A 19,671-nucleotide genomic window follows, 5' to 3' on the forward strand; every position below is an offset into this window, starting at 1 on the left:
GTAGCATTCCCTCGCTTTCTTCGATCTCCTCGGACTTCGCCTACCCCATTCTCGGTGGGGAACTTCATCTTCGTGAAGTGGTGATATAACTCCTCTAAGGGCTGTCGCTGATGGTCGCCCTAGGAGGCCGTTGAAGGACACCACGGACTTGACTACCATGAAATTTACCATGATGGTTACTTGTTGAGGGTGTACCCGAAGGTGACGGGTAGCTCTATGGTACCTCCGATGGAGGCGGTGGCACCCGAGAATCCATGGAGATAAGTGGGCTCTGGTTTGAGCCGGTCGTCCCCGAACCCGAAGCTGCCGATAGGCGTCCAAGGAGAGTACGTCAACAGACGCCCCCTGTGTCTATCCACTCGTGTGCAGGTCGATTGGCTACCTCCACCTGTACTACCAAGGCATCTTCATGCGGGAAGTTTAGTCCTTCCAAGTCTTCATCTCGAGAAGGAGATCACCGCCTCGTCTTGGCTATCTTCTTCGGGCTTCTCCTGCCACTCCCACGAACCTCGGCATGAGCTTTAGCTTTTCGGTGGACTCTTGCCCTGGTCCTCCAAGTATGGTGAGGATGGGAGGTCCCTTGGTGCCACTAGGTTCGTGGCATCTCTCCGCTCTTTGGGCGGTCTCTCTCTGTTCTTCTTTCTTCTCGTCTCGGCTCCACTCGTCTCCGTCGCGACCTCTATCTCCTCGGCCTCGAGCGGTTGTCACGTCTCCCTTCACATATTTGTTCAAGCTTCCGCTTTTACCGGTTGTTCTATCTCTCTCTTCAATTGATAGCACTCCTCCGTGTCGTGCCCATTCTCTTTGTGGAAGAGACAATATTTGTTAGGGTTTCGCTTCTCTCGGCGCCGCTAGCATGGGTCGTGGGCCAATGGAGTAGGTCACGGTCCCGGATCCGCATGAGTATCCGGGACTGGTGGTGTTCGATGGTGTGAACTCGGGGGTGCTTGCCCTCTCACTTCTCTCTACGGGCGCGGTCTGTCCTCCTGGATGGGCGATCGCTCGCTCTTGTCGGCGCTCTCGTCCTCGACCTCTTACCCTCTTTGCGGTCATCGTGCGGCCTCTTGTTGTCTGTGGCTTGGCCTCGATTATTTTTGTTCTAGCTTGTAGTACCTCGGCCATATTTGCAAACTCGTTGCACCGCTCTAGGAGCTCTTTCATAGTCCTGGTCTCATGACGTGCCAGGTCCTCGATCAAGTCCAGTCCCTAATACCTCCTGCTAGGGCTGCATGCGTGGTCCGGTCATCCAGTCTCGAACCTCCGGGACTCCTTGGTGAACCTGGTAACGTATTCCCCGAGAGATTCCCCAGGGTTACGTACCACGTTTAGTAGATTGACGGTGGTCTTCTTCGCTTGACGCCCTTTGGAAACGGGTGACGAATCGCTCACATAGCTCTACAAACGAGCATATAGATCTCGATCGTAGCCGGAGAACCATGATGTGGCCGCTCCCTTAAGGGACGCGAGGGAATGCCCGACAGATACCACGTCCACCCCATACAGCGTCATCATGCCATTAAAGTAGTTGATGTGGTCATTAGGGTCGGTGGTACCACATGTAGAGTTCAAAGGTGGGTAGTCGAAACTCGGAAGGTAGTGTGGTCGACATGATCTCGCGAGAAGGGGTGTTGTCCAGGTATGGAATGTGTCTCGCCTTTGGTTTGCTTCTTCAACCCTTCCAGCTTCTCATCCAGGTCGCGGAGTCTTCTTTCGAGCCTCGCTCCTCGTCCGTTACGCCACGCCGCCGGACGTTCGTGCGACCTCGTTCACGCCTCTCTCTGGATGTCCCTCCCGCCTTGAGTGTTGGTAGGATGGGGAATGGTCACGCCGTGATGAATCCCGTCGTGAAGGTGAGGGGCTTTCTTCTCTGTAGGTCCGGCTTAGCGTGGTATGTGACTTTCTTCTAGTCGTCCGTCGAACACAGACCTCGGACCGATCTCTGCGGCTAGACACCCCGCCCCGGGTGTTGGCGCCTCCCACGTTCGACCGTGGTGAGAGGTCTCTTGTTCTCCCGGGATGCCGGGAAGGCTCCCCCGCGGAGTGGGGATTGCCTCGTCGCGCAGTCTCTCTCGATCTCGCGCCCCGGGAGATGATCTCCTAGGGTTTGGCTCTTGTTGAGGTATGGACTCCACCCTTGCTGCTGGTGAAGTCCTCCGACGGTGAGATGTCGCACGCTGCGCCAGGTATTCTCGAAAGAGTCGTTGTTCACCGAGGATCCGCCGTTGCGGTCGTTGATCCACCACGCTGGCCGGAGCATTGGGGTCAAGTGTCACCTCCACCATCACATCGTTGGCCTCGTCATTGTTGGGCTCGCGATCACGAACTCGGTTATTAAGGGGATCTCCTCCTCCGGAGGGACATGGTCCTGGTCGTTGGCTCTGCGGCGAGAGCCCTGCGGGGGTGGTGATCCATTCCTTGCTCCGTTGTTGGTGGTGGTAGTCTTCCTTCGTGCCATTGAATGAGTATGGAAGCGAGCTAGTAGTCAGTAATGGCTAGCGTCGTTCCCACATGGCGCCTAATCATTGCGTCAAGAAATCGTCGAGCGGTCTCCGCGAGTGCCGCCACCGCAAGTGGACCAAAGGGGTCAGAGAGAACCGGTGTGGTCCCGCCTAGGGCTCTCCGATGCCAAAGTTAGATCTCCTGCGCAAGCAGATGAATAGTGATTATTCAAGATGAGTTTAGATGATCCTTGATGGGGTTGCGTACCTTGCCTTTTATAGTAGCATATGGCGGTGTATGGCGGTGTGGAGAGTCCCCTGCTTGATGGCGATTGTGCCGTTGAGTGGATAGAGGCCCCGGGTAGCGGGGCTCTATCCTAATTGGCCATCTCCCGCGGAGGGAGTGTCCTGGTGGCATCGGGATCCTTGGTGGATAGATATCCGCGTGTGGTGATAACGTCCTTGGTGCTTGAATCTGTCTGGATGACGTGACCTCTAAGGGTCTAGAGTCCTGGTAGTGACATGAGTCTTAGCGATACGATCGGGGTCGTAGATGGGTGGCCCCCACCTCGGTGCCCATGATGTCGCGCTGGGTGAGGCCTGCACTGAGTGAGGAGGCCGCGCCGGGTGAGGCCGTGAGGAGGCGCGCTCGGGCGAGGCGTGAGGAGGCCGCGCTGGGTGAGGCCGCGCCCGGTGAGGAGGCGGCGCTGGTGAGGCCGCACCTAGGTGAGGTCGTGAGGAGGCCGCGCTGGGTGAGGTCGTGAGGAGGCCGCGCCCGGTGAGGAGGTCGCGCCGGTGAGACCGCGCCCGGATGTGTGGCCGCGCCCGAGTAGTGGCCGCCCGAATGGTCTTGCCGACTCCGGTTCGCCCCTTGGCTATGGGGCGGGTCGTCTATGACACGTGGCGGTCGTTGATTGGCCCTGTGAATATTGGATGTATCAATGAGTATACTTCATCAATTGTTCCTTAAAAAACTAATGTCTTTCATATATGAGATGACTTTAGAATGTACAAATTTTTATCGCAACTACAACCTTTTAAGCTTCCAATTACCATCAGCCAATTTTAATGATGTGTTTATAAGAATCAAACATCTCACAATAAGTACCATCAAAGTATTGAGAAATTGAAAATTCAATGAAAACATATCTTCAGTTTCAATGACGATCTCATTTGTCTAAGACAACATCTCCACCACAAACTACGAAATGAAATTCTCACTTGACCTTTCATCAATGAATAAAACAATTGTTTTATTTTGGACAAGCAAACTCTAGTGTTGAAAATGTAGGTTTCCATGACCAGTTTAGGTTCTGATACCAATTAATACAATTACAATTATGGGTTCCAAACTTTTAGGTCGTTATGGGCCCACCAAAGTGAAGAAATTCCCAAAAAGAAGAATGGACGACACTTTCATAATTTCATCACATAGTTCAAAACCCTTTTGGAAGGAATAAAGGAGTTTAAGATAGATGTGTAATTAGGAGAAGGCTTCTCCCATTGCTAGTGTGGAAACAAATCTATACGTCACACCAATGGTTGTCTTGAAAAAAGTATTATTCATATGAGGCCCACAAATTCTGAACAGGGGATAGAAAATAATAAAGAAACTCATGTGAGAGAGAAATTGTATTCTGACAGCGTGACAATCTTTTTTCCCCTGTTAAATGGAAATGAAGAACCTGGTATTTCAGTGAGAATAATATAGAACATAAATAATTTTAAAATATAAGGGCTTTTGTGTAATACTCAAAAGATAAAGTCTTAACCATATTTATTTAAAACAAAAATGAGAAAAAACTTTGTTTAGTTCAACGTGTTTAAACCATAGTCAGAGAACCACGTTTTGACCCGGGCGAGTCAATTCAGTCGAGTCAAAAAAACATGAAACCTTGTCAAGAGTCATAAAGACTCATCTAGGTTTAAGAAATGACCAGACGATTCAGCCCGAGTTTTCATTGACTCAATAATTTTGCCTTGAGCCATGAGAAACTCACATAGTTTGGCTTTTTTTATTTATTGGGCCATATACGATACATAGACCATACGTTTGCTCAACAATGGGTTTGTGCTGGTTTGGACTCACAAACGGGTTCATGCTGGTCCAAGAAAGCACCACTGCATCATAACCTCTGTCACCCTCTCCTATCAGCGGAAAGAAGGAAAGAACATTAGAAACCATTTCACTAGTGGTACATCGTCTCATAAATAATCAAGATAAAGCCATCCAACTGTGTAGACCTTTTCTTACTTGACATGCTTAGTAAACCAGTTCAGCATGTCCACATGAGCCTCTTCAGCATTCTTTACAGCCAATTGATCAGCTATGTCATATCTCACTGTCCATCCATGCACAACTCCAGGAAATATCTTCACAAAGGAACTAACCTGTACAGAACTAGCAATTACTCAACCAAAATGCTATACTCTACACTCGGTTACTAATTTAGATCACCAACAGTTAAGAATCAAATAATTACTGTAAGGAAGATGTAAATAGGAAATCAGCGAAAGCAACAAGAGCAGACAATCACTGAGCTGATATCCTTAGCCCAAATCAGCACCAAGCTACATAGTCTTCCTTGATTGAGATCTTATTTCAGAGATTTGTTACCTCAGGTTTTACAGCCAAAATCTCTTCAAACTGTTTCACGAGTTCAGGTGGAGATATTTGATCAAACTCAGCTCCCAATAAAGAAATTGGAGTCTTGACGGCTGAGAAAATTGCAGACCAAACAAATAAACAAAAATCTGTGATAGTTTCAATGGCCTAGTAAAAAGGCTTAAATACAATGAGCTTACCTCTGATATCATCAACAGTGACACGAGAAGGATGCAACATCACTACAGCCTGGATCTCATCAGACTTTGCCAGTTCCACAACTACTTTTGCTGTCATGAAAATAAGATGTTGAATCTTAGCCCAGAACTGATGTTTAGGTGGGGTTATCAGTTGACCTTGTCTTCACATAAACCCAAGGCCAAAGCAAAAGCCAGAAAGAAGAAAGGCAAACAAACTTACCACCCCAGCAAAAGCCAGCTGCCCCAATTGCAGATACACCTTTACTTTTTAGAGCTGAAATAACTGGTTTCGCATCTTCAAATCCTTTATCCTACAAGAACATGCATTTGGTACGAACTCAAAATTTTCTGGTAAAAGATTAAATCAGGTAGTGTTGTGAATTCTGATAGCTATATGGATAGTTTGTACACCTTTACACTAAATTTTCCATTGATCTTGTTTGAGTACAATTTCTTATGATTGTCCTTGATTAACCTATTTTCATTAGAAAAGGAAAACTTCTAAGCTACAAAGCATGAGTAACAATACCAGACAAATTAAGTTCTTGCTGGGCCCTGTATATTTTGAAGAAAATTCGAGTCTTATTGCTACTGGTTCTAAAGGTTGGAGCTAAATTATGGGATTAAAGTAGATAAAACCAAGTCTTTTCATTCCTCTAGTTCACAATTTTTGTTCATGTAGTTTGACAAAGAAAAAGACCCTTTTTTGGCAACATTTCAATTTGGTTATCTAAGTTTCACTATTAATCAAATTTTTTGCTCCTAAGTGTTGCACCCCCTCCCATCTTTACCCTTTTCTGGGTTCCTGAAGTCTTGCATATTTATTTAACAATAGATCAGTATGGACAGGGACCAACCGTTCCGTGAGCCGCACGCCAGTCAGTTCGATTTTTATGCATTTCAAATGGGTCCCCATAGAAGAAATCAGGAACAACCACCAAGTATCCTGCAGCTGCAACTTTGTCTGCAAGCTTCCTTTAACAGGAAAAAAGAGAAGCTAAATATGTTACTATTGATGGAAAACAAAAATTATATGCCTAAAGAAAGATGCAGTGATGATAGACTGAGGAGCCAAATGTTGACAATCATATTTTAGCAGGAGCCACCTCATCCCCGAAAAAAAATTCATCTTTGATAGAGAGAAGTTTTCTTGAACATGCAGTCCTGTCTGCCTCTTGTAGCCTTATCTCTGTCTCTCTCTTTTTTTTATTGGGGGGGGGGGGTGTTGGGGGCCGAGGATCTCGCCATCTATTTCTTTCTAAAGTAATAAAAGCAAATGAATTTGAAAAAAAAAATGATGTATTAAAAATAAATTGACAAGAAGCCCTCTGATCTTCTTCCCTGTTTCTTTTTCTTCAAAAACTCAGTGAATAACAAACTTTACTGATAAGGAAAATCAAAAGCTATAGGAGGAGAAGACAGTCCAGACTGAAAGAAACTTCATTTTATTTACAGATGGGAAGGCAATTAAAATACATTTTCTACTTTCACCACTGCTTTTCCCTGTTCAACCTCACTCTACTTTGGCAATTGGGGAAGTTGTTCCAGAATTCAATAGGTAAAGGAGGAAACTTTGATTAATTTGGTTCTCAAGGAACTGGAGTGGACATTGGGCTACTAGAGAGGCTCCCCCCACCCTCCTCTACAGAGGCAAGTTCAGATGCTGAAAAATGAACTGTTCGAGCCTGGAAGCTGAATGGGACCAGAATGTTTCAGGCTAATAATCCTTAGTCTTCTTTATAAAATATGTTTGTACAGACCAATATTCTTTTTGATCCTGCCCCTCTTGTATATTCCAGATGCACCTTACCCATTCTATTTGAATCCTTAATTTGATTTTCAAAAAGGAAAATGAATGGCATACAAAGATAACAGTCAAGAAGTATATTTTGCCTGTGAAGGATGATCTTAAGAAGATTGGTGCAGATAGAAATTCCCAATCGCTCAAGATAGAAAAATTTTGTAAAAGGCTATATGTTTAGGGCAGGGCTATAGAAATTCTATCTTTAATTAAGAAATCAGATAGTTTGGAGACTGATAGATGGGAAGTCGCCGTACCTGAAGTTTGGGGCTTTATATCCTGCATAAGTTCAAGACACAAGAGCAATTAATTTCTACCCATTAAATTGTATCAGGGGCTCATGAATAAGGAAACAAACACCCATCTCCAAAGGTTGAAGAAAAGGAGGAAAAAAAAAAATTGATCCAAATAACTATTATTACGATTCAAATACCATTCAAAGCACATCAAAGATACGAAATTGGAAAGAGCCTACCACGATCTCCAGAAACCAAAAGAATTTAACATGAATTACACCAATAAGTGAAAAAAAAAGGTTGGATTTAAGTGGGTAGTTACCGAAAATGTCAGAGACAAGAAGTATTGCGAATTTGGAATCAAGAGAACCAGTGATGTATGTATTGAGGCCTGCAAATTCTTGCACAAACCCTACCCCAGAGCTTGCACTGAGTGTTGGTGCATTCTGAACGCATTGAGGGCTTGCCATCTCAAGTGTAGTGGATGGACATCAAGTACAGAAAGAGTGGGGGAAGGGAGGGGGAGATTAATAGAGAAAGGAGAAGTCATTGGTGGACAAAAAGAGTGGGCATCACTTCCTACGTCACCAAACGAAACCTTTTCAGTCCCAACTGCCAAGGAGTAGTCCAGGGGAGGGTTGGGACTTGGGAGATACCCGGGCTTGTGATTGGGCGTAGGAAACGCCTAAGTTCAGAATGCACCAACACTCAGTGCAAGCTCTGGGGTATCCGTAATGTATGTGCAAGAATTTGCAGGCCTCAATACTTACTCCAGGAGTACAGGGATGGATCGTACTGATCCACCGATACAGGAGTGGTTAAGGAATCGGTATCGGATTGAATACCTCAAACAATGCTAGGTTCAGAGAACCCTTTCCGTTATAAATATCTATATTCAAAGGGATAAAGAACACTAACCGATCATGCATTAGATCGGGCTCCTCTCCAGCATGGGACGGCATCCAGTGCACATCTGATGGCTGGAGAACCATGATGCAAGCCAGCATACATACTGATGTACACATTGTGGCTCTCCAGTCGTCGGATGTGCGTTAGACATTGTCTCGTGCTGGAGAAGAGTCGAATCCTCACGCAAAGTGACATATACCTGTGTCCAAACACAATTGTGTATGCAATGACCGATGCAACACTGGCCAGACATAGTTGCGTGCACAATGACCGGTGCACCCCTTGGAAAGGTGGAAAAGACCGGAGATACATTGGTCATTTCGCGTGTAGCTTTGTCTGGATGCAAGTACATGTGGCGCTACACGATTAATTAGCATTCCTTTTCCCATATTCAAACTTTGTTGTCTGGTCAAAGAGGTTTTGTGTAAAGATTGCATTTCTATCTTTTATAAAGAGAGGCAAATGCAACTATGCAAGCTTCATTTGATTTTTAGGGGTTAAAGAGAAAGGAAAATTTTCACGTACCTCCCGAGCTGAGGTAGCACGTAATTATAAAAACATTTGTTAATTTTGGAAAATTACGCATGTTAAATTGGACCATCAGCATTAGAATTAAAAGATAAATTGATCAAATTACCCTTATGAGAAGAAAAAACAAAAAACCCTAACACATCCTCCCCAAATAGTTTACGATTTAAAAAATAAAAAAAAAAAAAGAAAAAAAAAAGTGAATTAAAGGGATGAACACCTAGGTTGCTGTGAAATGGTACAGTTGAGTCTTCGCAACATCACTTTTCCTTAACCATGGCTCATGAGATTGATACATCTGCTGCTACTCGTCCTTGTTGAAACACTTAATCGAATGATTCTTCTTGCAATTGTTCTGAGATCATACACTGCAAAAAAACAGCAAAGAATAGAAGAAGAAGAAATTAGCCTATCAGCTGTTTGAAAATATCATTGATTATCGTGACTTGACATAGCCGCCGGACTAAAGCGACAAATGCTTTCTGCTGAAGCCTATCAGCAGTTTGAAAATATCTTCCGTTACCGTGATTTGACATAGCCGCCGGACTACAGCGATAAATTCGTTCTGCTCAAACCGGATATAAACAGTTTGGTACACTCAAATTAATTGGGTTTCGATGGACACGAGGAAAACTAGAAATGATGATCTCTTACTAGGTCAAGTGGCCTTGTAAATTGTAATAAGCGACAGTGATTACTGCTTAGGATGGGACTCCACTTGAGCGAGGGAGGATCTCCGACAGTGAACCCAAAAAAGGCCCAAGACCTAATTTTGGATGAACACGTGTCATGCATGCCAGCTTGATCCCAACAAGATAGGTTGACGTTTACAACAACTCATAGACGTTCAAATGGAATCCACCCCATGTGTCATTCTCAGATTACGTGAACTTAAACCCAACTCATTCTTTCCATGGGACCAGTTGGACGCGGAATATCTCTATTCATAACGGCTATATTTAATTTACAAATTTTAGTTTATAATTAATTGTGTCCAACGTTAAATGATTTTTTTTTTTTTAACTCGCAGAGTTGCAAGTGTGTAACGAAAATGGCAACAATGAAACTAAAGAACTAGATGAGATACTGTGATTTCTCTAGTTGGATTTTGCAACTACCCATTAGACACATAGCTCACACCTGAAAAAGAAATAATAATAAGAAGAACTGAAAGAATGTTGGCAGAAGACTTGAGGTCCATTGGCCAGCTGAAACTTCATCAACAGAGAGGGTTGAAGTGATGCAATGGTTGGGGTTGGTCGGCCCAATAAGTTCAAATTCTTCAAAACTATCTGTGGTGAAAAATCCACGGCTCTCGGCCAAGGTAATAAACAGTATCCAAAATGTTAACCTATCATGTTTGGTGTTCAACACAAATGAAAAGTGTTGTTGTTGGTGTTCAACACAGATGAAAAGAGAGCAGATTGTTGGAAGAAAAAAAATGAAATGGTAATGTTTTGTAGCATTAAACAAGTGTGAGTACATATGTGGATATAATTAAGGACATGTATGAATGTAGATAGAGTTCAACTAAGAACAACTCTACAGTAGGATTGATGACAGGTTGCAACAGAAAATCAAAATAGCAGTAAACCAAAATTAGTAACATAGGAGGTAGAGAGCAAACCAGCCAACAGATGGCTACCAAACTTAGGTTGAGTGGAGATGATGCTAATCAGGTCCTTTGCTCCAAATTACAACCAATTCTGATGGCTGAATGTTGAGTTATGACGAAGACTTGAAATTAGAAACAAGCCTTCAAAATAGAAGGTTAATGGAGAAACCAGTTTGGCCAGCAGTTGGGGAAACCAAACAGAGTCAATTGATGAGCAGGTTGTACTCTCCAGATACTTCGAATATGGCCCAATAGGTTCAGTATCTTAAGAGATCTGAAGCAGTGAAGTTGCAGACAGAGCCGCAGGGTGCAACAGTCTTTCACTTGATTGTGTAAACAACAGCCGCAATACTTGGTGTTGATTGTGGAATCGATTCAGGTCTTCAAGGACTCTCCAGTAGCAATAGTTGCAGACACAAGAGACAGCAACAAGCACCCTCGATTGGGAGCAGAGGAATAATAAAGAAGAGAAAACAGAATAGGAGGAAAGAATAAGAGATTTGGCTCTCTCCCAGCCAGACTCTCAGTAGCCCTAACGTTTTGGCTCTCTCAGTCAAGCCCTCTGCCCTTCATCCTCACAATGGGATAACCAAAACTTGCTCAAAGCAATCTAAGCAACTTCATTAAAATTGCTTCTTCTTTTTTTCTGCTTCAGGCAAATTTCAACTCAACAAGGGTTCATGGAAGCAAGCAAAATTGCTACTACTTAACATTATGGAACTGATACTCCTCGAAAATGACAACGACATTGGTCACATTCAGGATAATGTTAATTGAATGCTGATATACACCACCCTATTCTTTCTACACTACAGATGACGCATGCAGTTCACATCTCTCTACCTGCTCTTTTTGCTGCCCTTATTTTGATTCCACTTGAACTTCATAGCCTTCACTAACAGTGCACTTGATGCACTCTTGCCTTCGAGCTGCTTTGTCAGCTTTACCACACTAGCCATACCCTTCCTTGCAGCTGCTTGCTGCTATGGTCTACGACTCAACATTTTGCGATCAAGTGGCCAGTTGCATATGGCTCAAGCTTTCCCTTCCTCTTCACATCCCCACCAGCTTTCCTACTAGTGTACTCGTTCCCTGTATGTGCCCACCCAGTTTCTGATGTCTTTTTGTGCTTCTTTTGGGTTTTGTTTGGAAGTCTTTGTCTTTGCAGAATAGAATAGGGGAAAAGAAGAAAGAAGGGAACAGGAAAGGATTATGAACTGAGAAGAAGAAGAGATCAGAGGGGGTAGCAGCCATCAACCAACTCCAATGAGCAGAACATGCAAGAAACTAACAATCGTGAGCAAACTCAAACATGATTTTTAAAGTAATGGTTTGTATCGTATCATATTAGCCAATATGTATCACTATCAGTCGATACTGATACGATACATATCAATACAGATATTTTTTTAGGAAATAGTATGTCTCGATTAGTATCGTATTGTATCGGCCGATACAGACTGATACGTACATTAAAGGTTATGTGAGAGTATCGATATGTATTGGCCTCTACGGCTTGATACAGACCAATACAGCTCGATACGTAACCATACAATTGATATCAACCAATACACGTTGATACGACCATAAAGGTCCATGTGACTATTTGATTATGATTTTTTTTTTTTAAATCAGATATTGAAGGAGAATTCACAAAGAAAGGTAGATTTTAGGGGGAAAAAAAACTCTATCTTTGTGTGTTAAATCATGGTTTTTACCTATTTTTGTTATAAATCGATAGATTTAGGTAACACTAAGTTAGTTGATGCATCAAACCTGATCATTTGCAAGGATTTGTACTCAAATCGATGAGAGTTTCTTGTTTCATTATACATTGTTCTCCATTTTAATGTTTATGCATGATACAGTTATATATTGCTTATTTATATTATTTTTTACTCCAAAAGTGTATTTCGATGTTATCTTGATCATTTCCATGTGTATCTATAGCATACGATATGTATCTGTGATATGATACAATACAATATGATACGTCTCTTAAAATCACCCTTCAAATTTGATACCCGATACCGATACTTTAAAACCTTGAATTCAAATAAATTTCATTCAATATTTAATTCTACCCAATCCGTAGGATTACATGCACACAAATAAGAAAAAAAAAGACTCTTAACACGTATCCAAAACAAGATTGGGAAGTAAAAAAGAATTAGAAAGCGATTTGGACTCAACCTCTTATTTTACCAACTCCATCTAAAATTAAAGTGCAAATTACAAGAATAAACCAAACACTTGAAATAAATTTATAAATGCTCCTATGGAACCGAAAACCAGATTTGGATCTCAAATGGGTTTGTGCTGGTCTGGAGTCTGGACTCACAAACGGGTTCATGCTGGTCCAAGAAAGCACCACTGCATCATAACCTCTGCCACCCTCTCCTATCAGGGGAAAGAAGGAAATTAAGAACATTAGAAACCATTTAATCAAGATAAAGCCATCCAACTGTGTAGACCTTTTCTTACTTGACATGCTTAGTAAACCAGTTCAGCATGTCCATATGAGCCTCTTCAGCATTCTTTACAGCCAATTGATCAGTCGTGTCATATCTCACTGTCCATCCATGCACAACTCCAGGAAATATCTTCACAAAGGAACTAACCTGTACAGAACTAGCAATTACTCAACCAAAATGCTGAACTCTATACTCAATTGCTAATTTAGATCACCAACAGTTAAGAATCAAATAATTACTGTAAGGAAGATGTAAATAGGAAATCAGTAAAAGCAACGAGAGCAGACAATCGATGAGCTGATATACTTAGCCCAAATCAACTCCAAGCTACCTAGTCTTCCTTGATTGAGATCTTATTTCAGAGATTTCTTACCTCAGGTTTTACAGCCAAAATCTCTTCAAACTGTTTCACGAGTTCAGGTGGAGAGATTTCATCAAACTCAGCTCCCAATATAGAAATTGGAATCTTGACAGCTGAGAAAATTGCAGACCAAACAAATAAACAAAAAATCTGTGATAGTTTCAATGGCCTAGTAAAAAAGCTTAAATACAACGAGCTTACCTCTGATATCATCAACAGTGACACGTGAAGGATGCAACATCACTACAGCCTGGATCTCATCAGACTTTGCCAGTTGCACGACTACTTTTGCTGTCATGAATATAAAATGTTGAATCTTAGCCCATAACTGATGTTTAGGTGGGGTTATCAGTTGACCTTGTCCTTCACATAAACCCAAGGCCAAGGCAAAAGCCAGAAAGAAGAAAGGTAAACAAACTTACCACCCCAGCAAAAGCCAGCTGCTCCAATTGCAGATACACCTTTACTTTTTAGAGCTGAAATAATTGGTTTCGCATCTTCAAATCCTTTATCCTACAAGAACATGCATTTGGTACAAACTCAAATTTTTCTGGTAAAAGATTAAATCAGGTAGTATTCTGAATTCTGATAGCTATATGGATAGTTTGTACACCTTTGCACTAAATTTTCCAATGATCTTGGTTGAGTACAATTTATTATGATGGTCCTTGATTAACCTATTTTCATCAGAACAGGAAAACTTCTAAGCTACAAAGCATAAGATAGTACCAGACAAATTAAGTTTTTGCTGGGCCCTGTATATTTTGAAGAAAATTCGAGTCTTATTGCTACTGGTTCTAAAGGTTGGAGCTAAATTATGTTATTAAAGTAGATAAAACCGAGTCTTTTCATTCCTCCCGTTCACAATTTTTGTTCATGTAGTTTGACAAAGGAAAAGACCCCTATTTGGTGACATTCCAATTTGGTTATCTAAGTTTCACTATTAATCAAATTTTTTGCTCCTAAGTGTTGCACCCCCTCCCATGTTTACCCTTTTCTGGGTTCCTGAAGTCTTGCATATTTATTTAACAATTAATCAGTAAGGACAGGGACCAACCGTTCCGTGAGCCGCAAGCCAGTCAGCTCGATTTTTATGCATTTCAAATGGGTCCCCATAGAAGAAATCAGGAACAACCACCAAGTATCCTGCAGCTGCAACTTTGTCTGCAAGCTTCCTTTAACAGGAAAAAAGAGAAGCTAAATATGTTACTATTGATGGAAAATAAAAATTATATGCCTAAAGAAAGATGCAGGGATGTTGGATTGAGGAGCCAAATGTTGACCAGCATATTTTAGCAGGAGCCACCCCACCCCCCAAAAAAAAATTCATCTTTGATAGAGAAGTTTTCTTGAACATGCAGTTCTGTCTACCTCTTGTAGCCTTCTCTCTGTCTCTCTCTTGTTTTTTTATTTGGGGGGGGGGGGATGTTGGGGGCAGAGGATCTCACCCTCTATTTCTTTCTAAAGTAATAAAAGCAAACGAATTTGAAAAAAAAACATGATGTGTTAAAAATAAATTGACAAGAATCCCTCTGATCTTCTTCCCTTTTTCTTTTTCTTCAAAAACTCAGCGAATAACAAACTTTACTGATAAGGAAAATCAAAAGCTTAGGAGGAGAAGACAGTCCAGACTGAAAGAAACTTCATTTTATTTACATTATACAGATGGGAAGGCAACTAAAATACATTTTCTACTTTCACCACTGATTTTCCCTGTTCAACCTCACTCTACTTTGGCAATTGGGGAAGTTGTTCCAGAAATCAGTAGGTAAAGGAGAAAACTTTGATTAATTTGGTTCTCAAGGAACTGGAGTGGACATTGGGCTACTAGAGAGGCTCCCTTCCCCCCCCCCCCCCTCTTTTACAGAGGCGAGTTCAGATGCTGAAAAATGAACTGTTCGAGCCTGGAAGCCGAAAGGGACCAGAATGTTTCAGGCTAATAATCCCTAGTCTTCTTTAATATGTTTGTGCAGACCAATATTCTTTTTGATCCTGCCCCTCTTGTATATTCCAGATGCACCTTACCCACTCTATTTGAATCCTTAGGTTTATTTTCAAAAAGGAAAAGAGTGGCAAACAAAGATAACAGTCAAGATGCCTGCAAAGATGCTGAGATATGCAATGAAATACTTTGTAGGGCAGGGCTATAGAAATTCTATCTTTAATTAAGAAATCAGATAGTTTGGAGACTGATAGATGGGAAGTCGCCATACCTGAAGTTTGGTGCTTCATATCCTGCATAAGTTCAAGACACAAGTGCAATTAACTCCTACCCATTAAATTGTATAAGGGCTCATGAATGAGGAAACAAACACCCATCTCCAAAGGTTGAAGAAAAGGAGGGAAAAAAAAATTGATCCAAATCACTATTAATAAGATTCAAATTTCAAATACTACTCAAAGCACATCAAAGATACGAAATTGGATAGAACCTACCACGATTTCCAGAAACCAAAATCAAAGTCCACGAAATATGAGTAAATGAAAGGCAAAACAAGCAAATCACTCGGTAAAGAACATTTAAGTGAAAAAAAAAGGGGTCTCCATTAAGTGGGTAGTTACCGAAAAGATCAGAGACAAGAAGTATTGCAAATTTGGAATCAAGAGAACCACTGATGTATGTATTGAGGCCTGCAAATTCTTGCACAAACCCTACCCCAGAGCTCGCACTGAGTGTTGGTGCATTCTGAACGCATTGAGGGTTTGCCATCTCAAGTGTAGTGGATGGACATCAAGCACAGAAAGAGAGGGGGAAGGGAGGGAGAGATTAATATAGAAAGACATTGATGGAAACAAGAGTGGCATCACTTCCAACATCACCAAACGAAACCTTTTCACTCCCAACTGCCAAGGAGGAGTGATAATAATATGTGAAGCTTCGTCCAGGGGAGGGTTGGGACTTTGGAGATTGGGCGTGGGAAATGCCTTTGGTTCAGGGTTTTGGTAATCGGTATCAGTCCGTATCGGTTTTGATCGGACATGTTTACCCTTGTCCATACGGATCCACATCCTCTATTTCCATCGATAGTACTTCCATCCTACTTCCACGACTTCTCAGCGTGCCACGTGTCTTTTTGACAATCCAACGGCCTAAATTGAAATCAAAATTTTGTTGAAAAAATCTGATGAGACCGGTTTGAACCACCTTAAACCCCAAAACAAACCCACCCGACCGATTTAAACACATCCTTAACCCAATACCTACCCTAATCTAACCCATTCTCTCTCCTCTATCACTCCTCCCCATCCCTCCCTGCCTGGTTTCTCTTTCTTTCTTTTTCTCTGTAGAACACGTCACACCTGCAACTCCGAAAAGGCTCTTCGTCTTCAAGCTTGGGAACCCACTTGGTGGAAAACTCAAAATTAATTTCGAGAGAAGAAATCACTTGATTTTATCTTCTACGGATTCGAACCTTCAAGATAAGGCTTCTGACCCATTGCCCTATGGATTCCAGAAAGAAATCAATTGATTCAACAGCTTGAAGACTAATAGAACTTTTCTGAAACATGAACCAGTGGGAGTTGCAGGTTCAGATATGGATCCAGATTGATATCTCACAGCAGGGATGAAACTAAGGGAAGGAAACCTAAGGTTCAAATCGCCCTAGGATGTGGATCTTATGCCCAAAATAGGAGGGAAAAGAATAAGATGTGAGGGAGAACAGCCACCAAATTGAGAGTGCAAGTACCACAAGACCCACCATCATTTTTCAAGGTTCACATTCTATGAGATTATCTGTGATTTTGTCTTATGTCTTATGTCATCGTTTTTCCTTCTCATAGCATTTGATAGACAAGCTATGTATAGAAATATAAAGGAGAGATATTCAACTACTCTGAAATCAATTAAAAAAATGAAAAAGGAAAACTAATACAAAGAATTCAAATCGACCTCCCTCTTCGTCTCCCTCTGTCAAAACATAAATCCAGAACATGAGACAAATTCTTTCTAGTTTCTGCTCCTCTCAAATTCTTTCTTTTCCCTGTTTAAACATTCTCATTTTTTTGGTATTTTTTACAACTCTGAGCGGTTACTGACTCAACCATGGTTTTCGTAGCTTTAAACTTAGATTTAAGACAATTTTGGTAATTGGTTCTCGTTTGTTTGTTTTGTGTCTTCCAACTCTATCTTTGCCATTGGAGTAGAATACCATCGTCACACCTGCAACTCCAGGTGGAATACCAAATGAATTTTTCTTTATCTAAGCCATCAGCTGACATCTAACCAAACACTTTATGCCCATCCTAAAACCTGACGGTGCTGCTCTGAGTTTCCAAAAGAAAAGAAGAAGAGAGTAGCGGAGCGGAGCAGATGGCGTTAGATCGCCATGGCCATGAACGATTGCAAGAAGGCTCTAAGTTTTTCAGAGGAAGAGGAGATCTTCATTCGATGGAGTTGCTTTGAGTTTTTCGGAAGAAGAAGAGGATAAATTCTGATTTGAGGGAAGATGGGTTTGGGGTTTGGTTTGGGTGAGTTTGAGCCGGTTGGGTTGGGTTGTTTAGGGGTTTAAGGTTTGGTTCAAAGGTCTCATAAGGTTTTGAAAAGCATTTTGAATTTTTTTGAATTGTTTCACTTCTAGACGTTGGATGGCTATCAGGCCACGTGGCGTGATGTGGAGGCTTGGAAGTAGGATGGAAGTACTATAATGGAAGTAGAGGATGTGGATCCTGTCCATACTGATCCACCAATAGAGGATTGATCAGGAATCAATATCAGCATACCGATTACTCAAACCATGCTTAGGTTTTGAGAACCCTTCCCATTATATATATTCATAGGGATAAAGAACACTAACTGGTCATGCAGTGGATCAGGCTCCTCTAAAGTGTGGGACGATGTCCAATGCACATTCAACGGTTGGAGAGCCACGATGCTCGCTAGCACACATCCCAACTTGTGTATCGTGGTTCTCTAGTTGTCTGATGTACGTTGGACACCGTCCTGCGCTGGAGAGGAGCCAAATCCTCACACACCTGCTCCCAACCACTGTCATGCATGAAATGACCGATGCATCCCTAGCCAGACACTGTCTCACGCAAAATGACCTGTGCACCCCTTGTAAAGGTGGAAAAGACATTCCACTCACGATTTTGTCTGGGTTGTTCAGTTTGAAAAGTTCTGTCAAGGAGAGAATCTTTAAGGTTTGTCCTCTCTCTCTCTCTCGCTCCCAAAACACCCCACAGTTTCAAGAAGTGCAATTGATTGATCGAATTAGCCAATTGATATCAGAATCGACTAAAGTCGATCCCAATTCTAGCCAAGCCGGAGCAGCCAATCCACATCCCATAAGTAGTGTTACGGTAAAGCTCTTAGAACTCGGGTTTCAATCAGTCAGAAACCAAGTTCGTCTTGGTTTCGACCATATCTCGATCGAAACCTGAGACTTCTTTAGGCCAACTCGAACCTTGGTTTCGAGGCCTAAAAGCTATTTTTTTGCCCTGATTCTTGTTGTACTGCCTATTTTTTACATTTTAAACCTAAAACATGCATTAGTTTCACATAGAGAACATTAAAAATATTACTTATGGTTTTGATCCAAATTTGATACTATATATTGTTCTTGGACATGATATCAAATAAGGATTGACCAGAACATAACTCCTTCAATATAAATGAGATTTAAACAATTGTGGATTTGTTAGAAAGCTTTGTTTTGATAGCTTTCCAACAAGTCAAAAATTGTTTAAATCTGATTTATATTGAAGGAGTTATGTACTAGTTAAACTTAATTTGGTGTGCGCAAATGCTGTCAAAATCGATCTGAATGAAAATATGTTTTTAGACATCAAAACAAATGAATATTTTACTGCCCTTTTGATTTTTAGCAATGTTTTACCATATTAAGATTTATGGAATTTTTAGATTTGAGAAAAACTCCAGCATTAGAAAGTTGAAAATTGCACTTACCTTTGAAAAATCCAGTTTTTGCTCATGAACTGGGGGGTTGACTTTTTTTTCTTTTGGAATTTGAATTTTTAACTATTATTATTGGATTCAAATAAGGGGTATTTGCTTATTTATGAATAATATTTTAAGTAAATGAAATTCAAATACAAAAACATTTACTTGTATTTGGCATAGTTTATATTTATATTCATAAACTAGTAAACGATATTAGACATAACTTAAGGCTCTCTTTGGCATAGTTTATATTTATATTTATGACCTAATTATGAATAATCAATTATGATAATAGGTTATGGACTATAAACAATAATCATTTGATTAATTTTTGTTAATAGACATAATAGATAATATAATGAAAAATAGGTTTGTTATGCTTAGTGAAGAATATTTTATGTATTCTGGTGGGAGCGGGGTGGGGTTGGAGAGAGAGAGGGGGCAAAAGAGAGACTTTGTTCTAATTTTTGTTAATTTTACCAATTTACCTTCACTTAAGTAGCAATTGTGCACATATTCAATAATGGTATATGCAGAAACAAACATTAACAATTTATACTGATACATCATTAACAACGCTCGAGCTGTTTATGAATTTATGC

General features: G+C 41.4%; 2 protein-coding genes across 5 annotated transcripts; both read right to left on the reverse strand.

Annotated features, from left to right (window-relative positions):
• Window positions 1-4,518: 4,518 nt before the first annotated feature.
• On the reverse strand, window positions 4,519-7,810 carry LOC122658397 (endo-1,3;1,4-beta-D-glucanase-like). 2 transcript variants are annotated; one of them, XM_043853336.1, is made up of 8 exons: window positions 7,603-7,810; window positions 7,302-7,323; window positions 6,101-6,218; window positions 5,464-5,554; window positions 5,244-5,333; window positions 5,056-5,156; window positions 4,693-4,829; window positions 4,519-4,586 (listed from the first exon to the last, which is right to left on the reverse strand). In XM_043853336.1, the coding sequence occupies exons 1-8, from the start codon at window positions 7,748-7,750 to the stop codon at window positions 4,577-4,579; spliced, it is 717 nt and encodes a 238-aa protein (XP_043709271.1). In that variant the 5' UTR covers window positions 7,751-7,810; the 3' UTR covers window positions 4,519-4,576. The 2 variants fall into 2 exon arrangements, with proteins under 2 accessions (XP_043709271.1, XP_043709273.1); XM_043853338.1 differs by having other exon boundaries at window positions 4,683-4,829.
• A 1,221-nt stretch (window positions 7,811-9,031) lies between these two features.
• Window positions 9,032-16,028, reverse strand: LOC122658396 (endo-1,3;1,4-beta-D-glucanase-like). 3 transcript variants are annotated; one of them, XM_043853334.1, is made up of 8 exons: window positions 15,730-16,023; window positions 15,381-15,402; window positions 14,225-14,342; window positions 13,590-13,680; window positions 13,369-13,458; window positions 13,180-13,280; window positions 12,807-12,953; window positions 12,663-12,732 (listed from the first exon to the last, which is right to left on the reverse strand). In XM_043853334.1, exons 1-7 carry the CDS (start codon window positions 15,875-15,877, stop codon window positions 12,813-12,815), a joined length of 711 nt encoding a protein of 236 aa, XP_043709269.1. In that variant the 5' UTR covers window positions 15,878-16,023; the 3' UTR covers window positions 12,663-12,732; window positions 12,807-12,812. The 3 variants fall into 3 exon arrangements, with proteins under 3 accessions (XP_043709270.1, XP_043709269.1, XP_043709268.1); XM_043853333.1 differs by having other exon boundaries at window positions 12,817-12,953; window positions 15,730-16,019; XM_043853335.1 differs by lacking the exons at window positions 12,663-12,732; window positions 12,807-12,953 and adding an exon at window positions 9,032-9,126 and having other exon boundaries at window positions 15,730-16,028.
• Between the last annotated feature and the right edge of the window lie 3,643 nt (window positions 16,029-19,671).

Source organism: Telopea speciosissima, chromosome 4 (genome assembly GCF_018873765.1).
Source record: "Telopea speciosissima isolate NSW1024214 ecotype Mountain lineage chromosome 4, Tspe_v1, whole genome shotgun sequence".
Classification (NCBI taxonomy): Eukaryota; Viridiplantae; Streptophyta; class Magnoliopsida; order Proteales; family Proteaceae; genus Telopea; species Telopea speciosissima.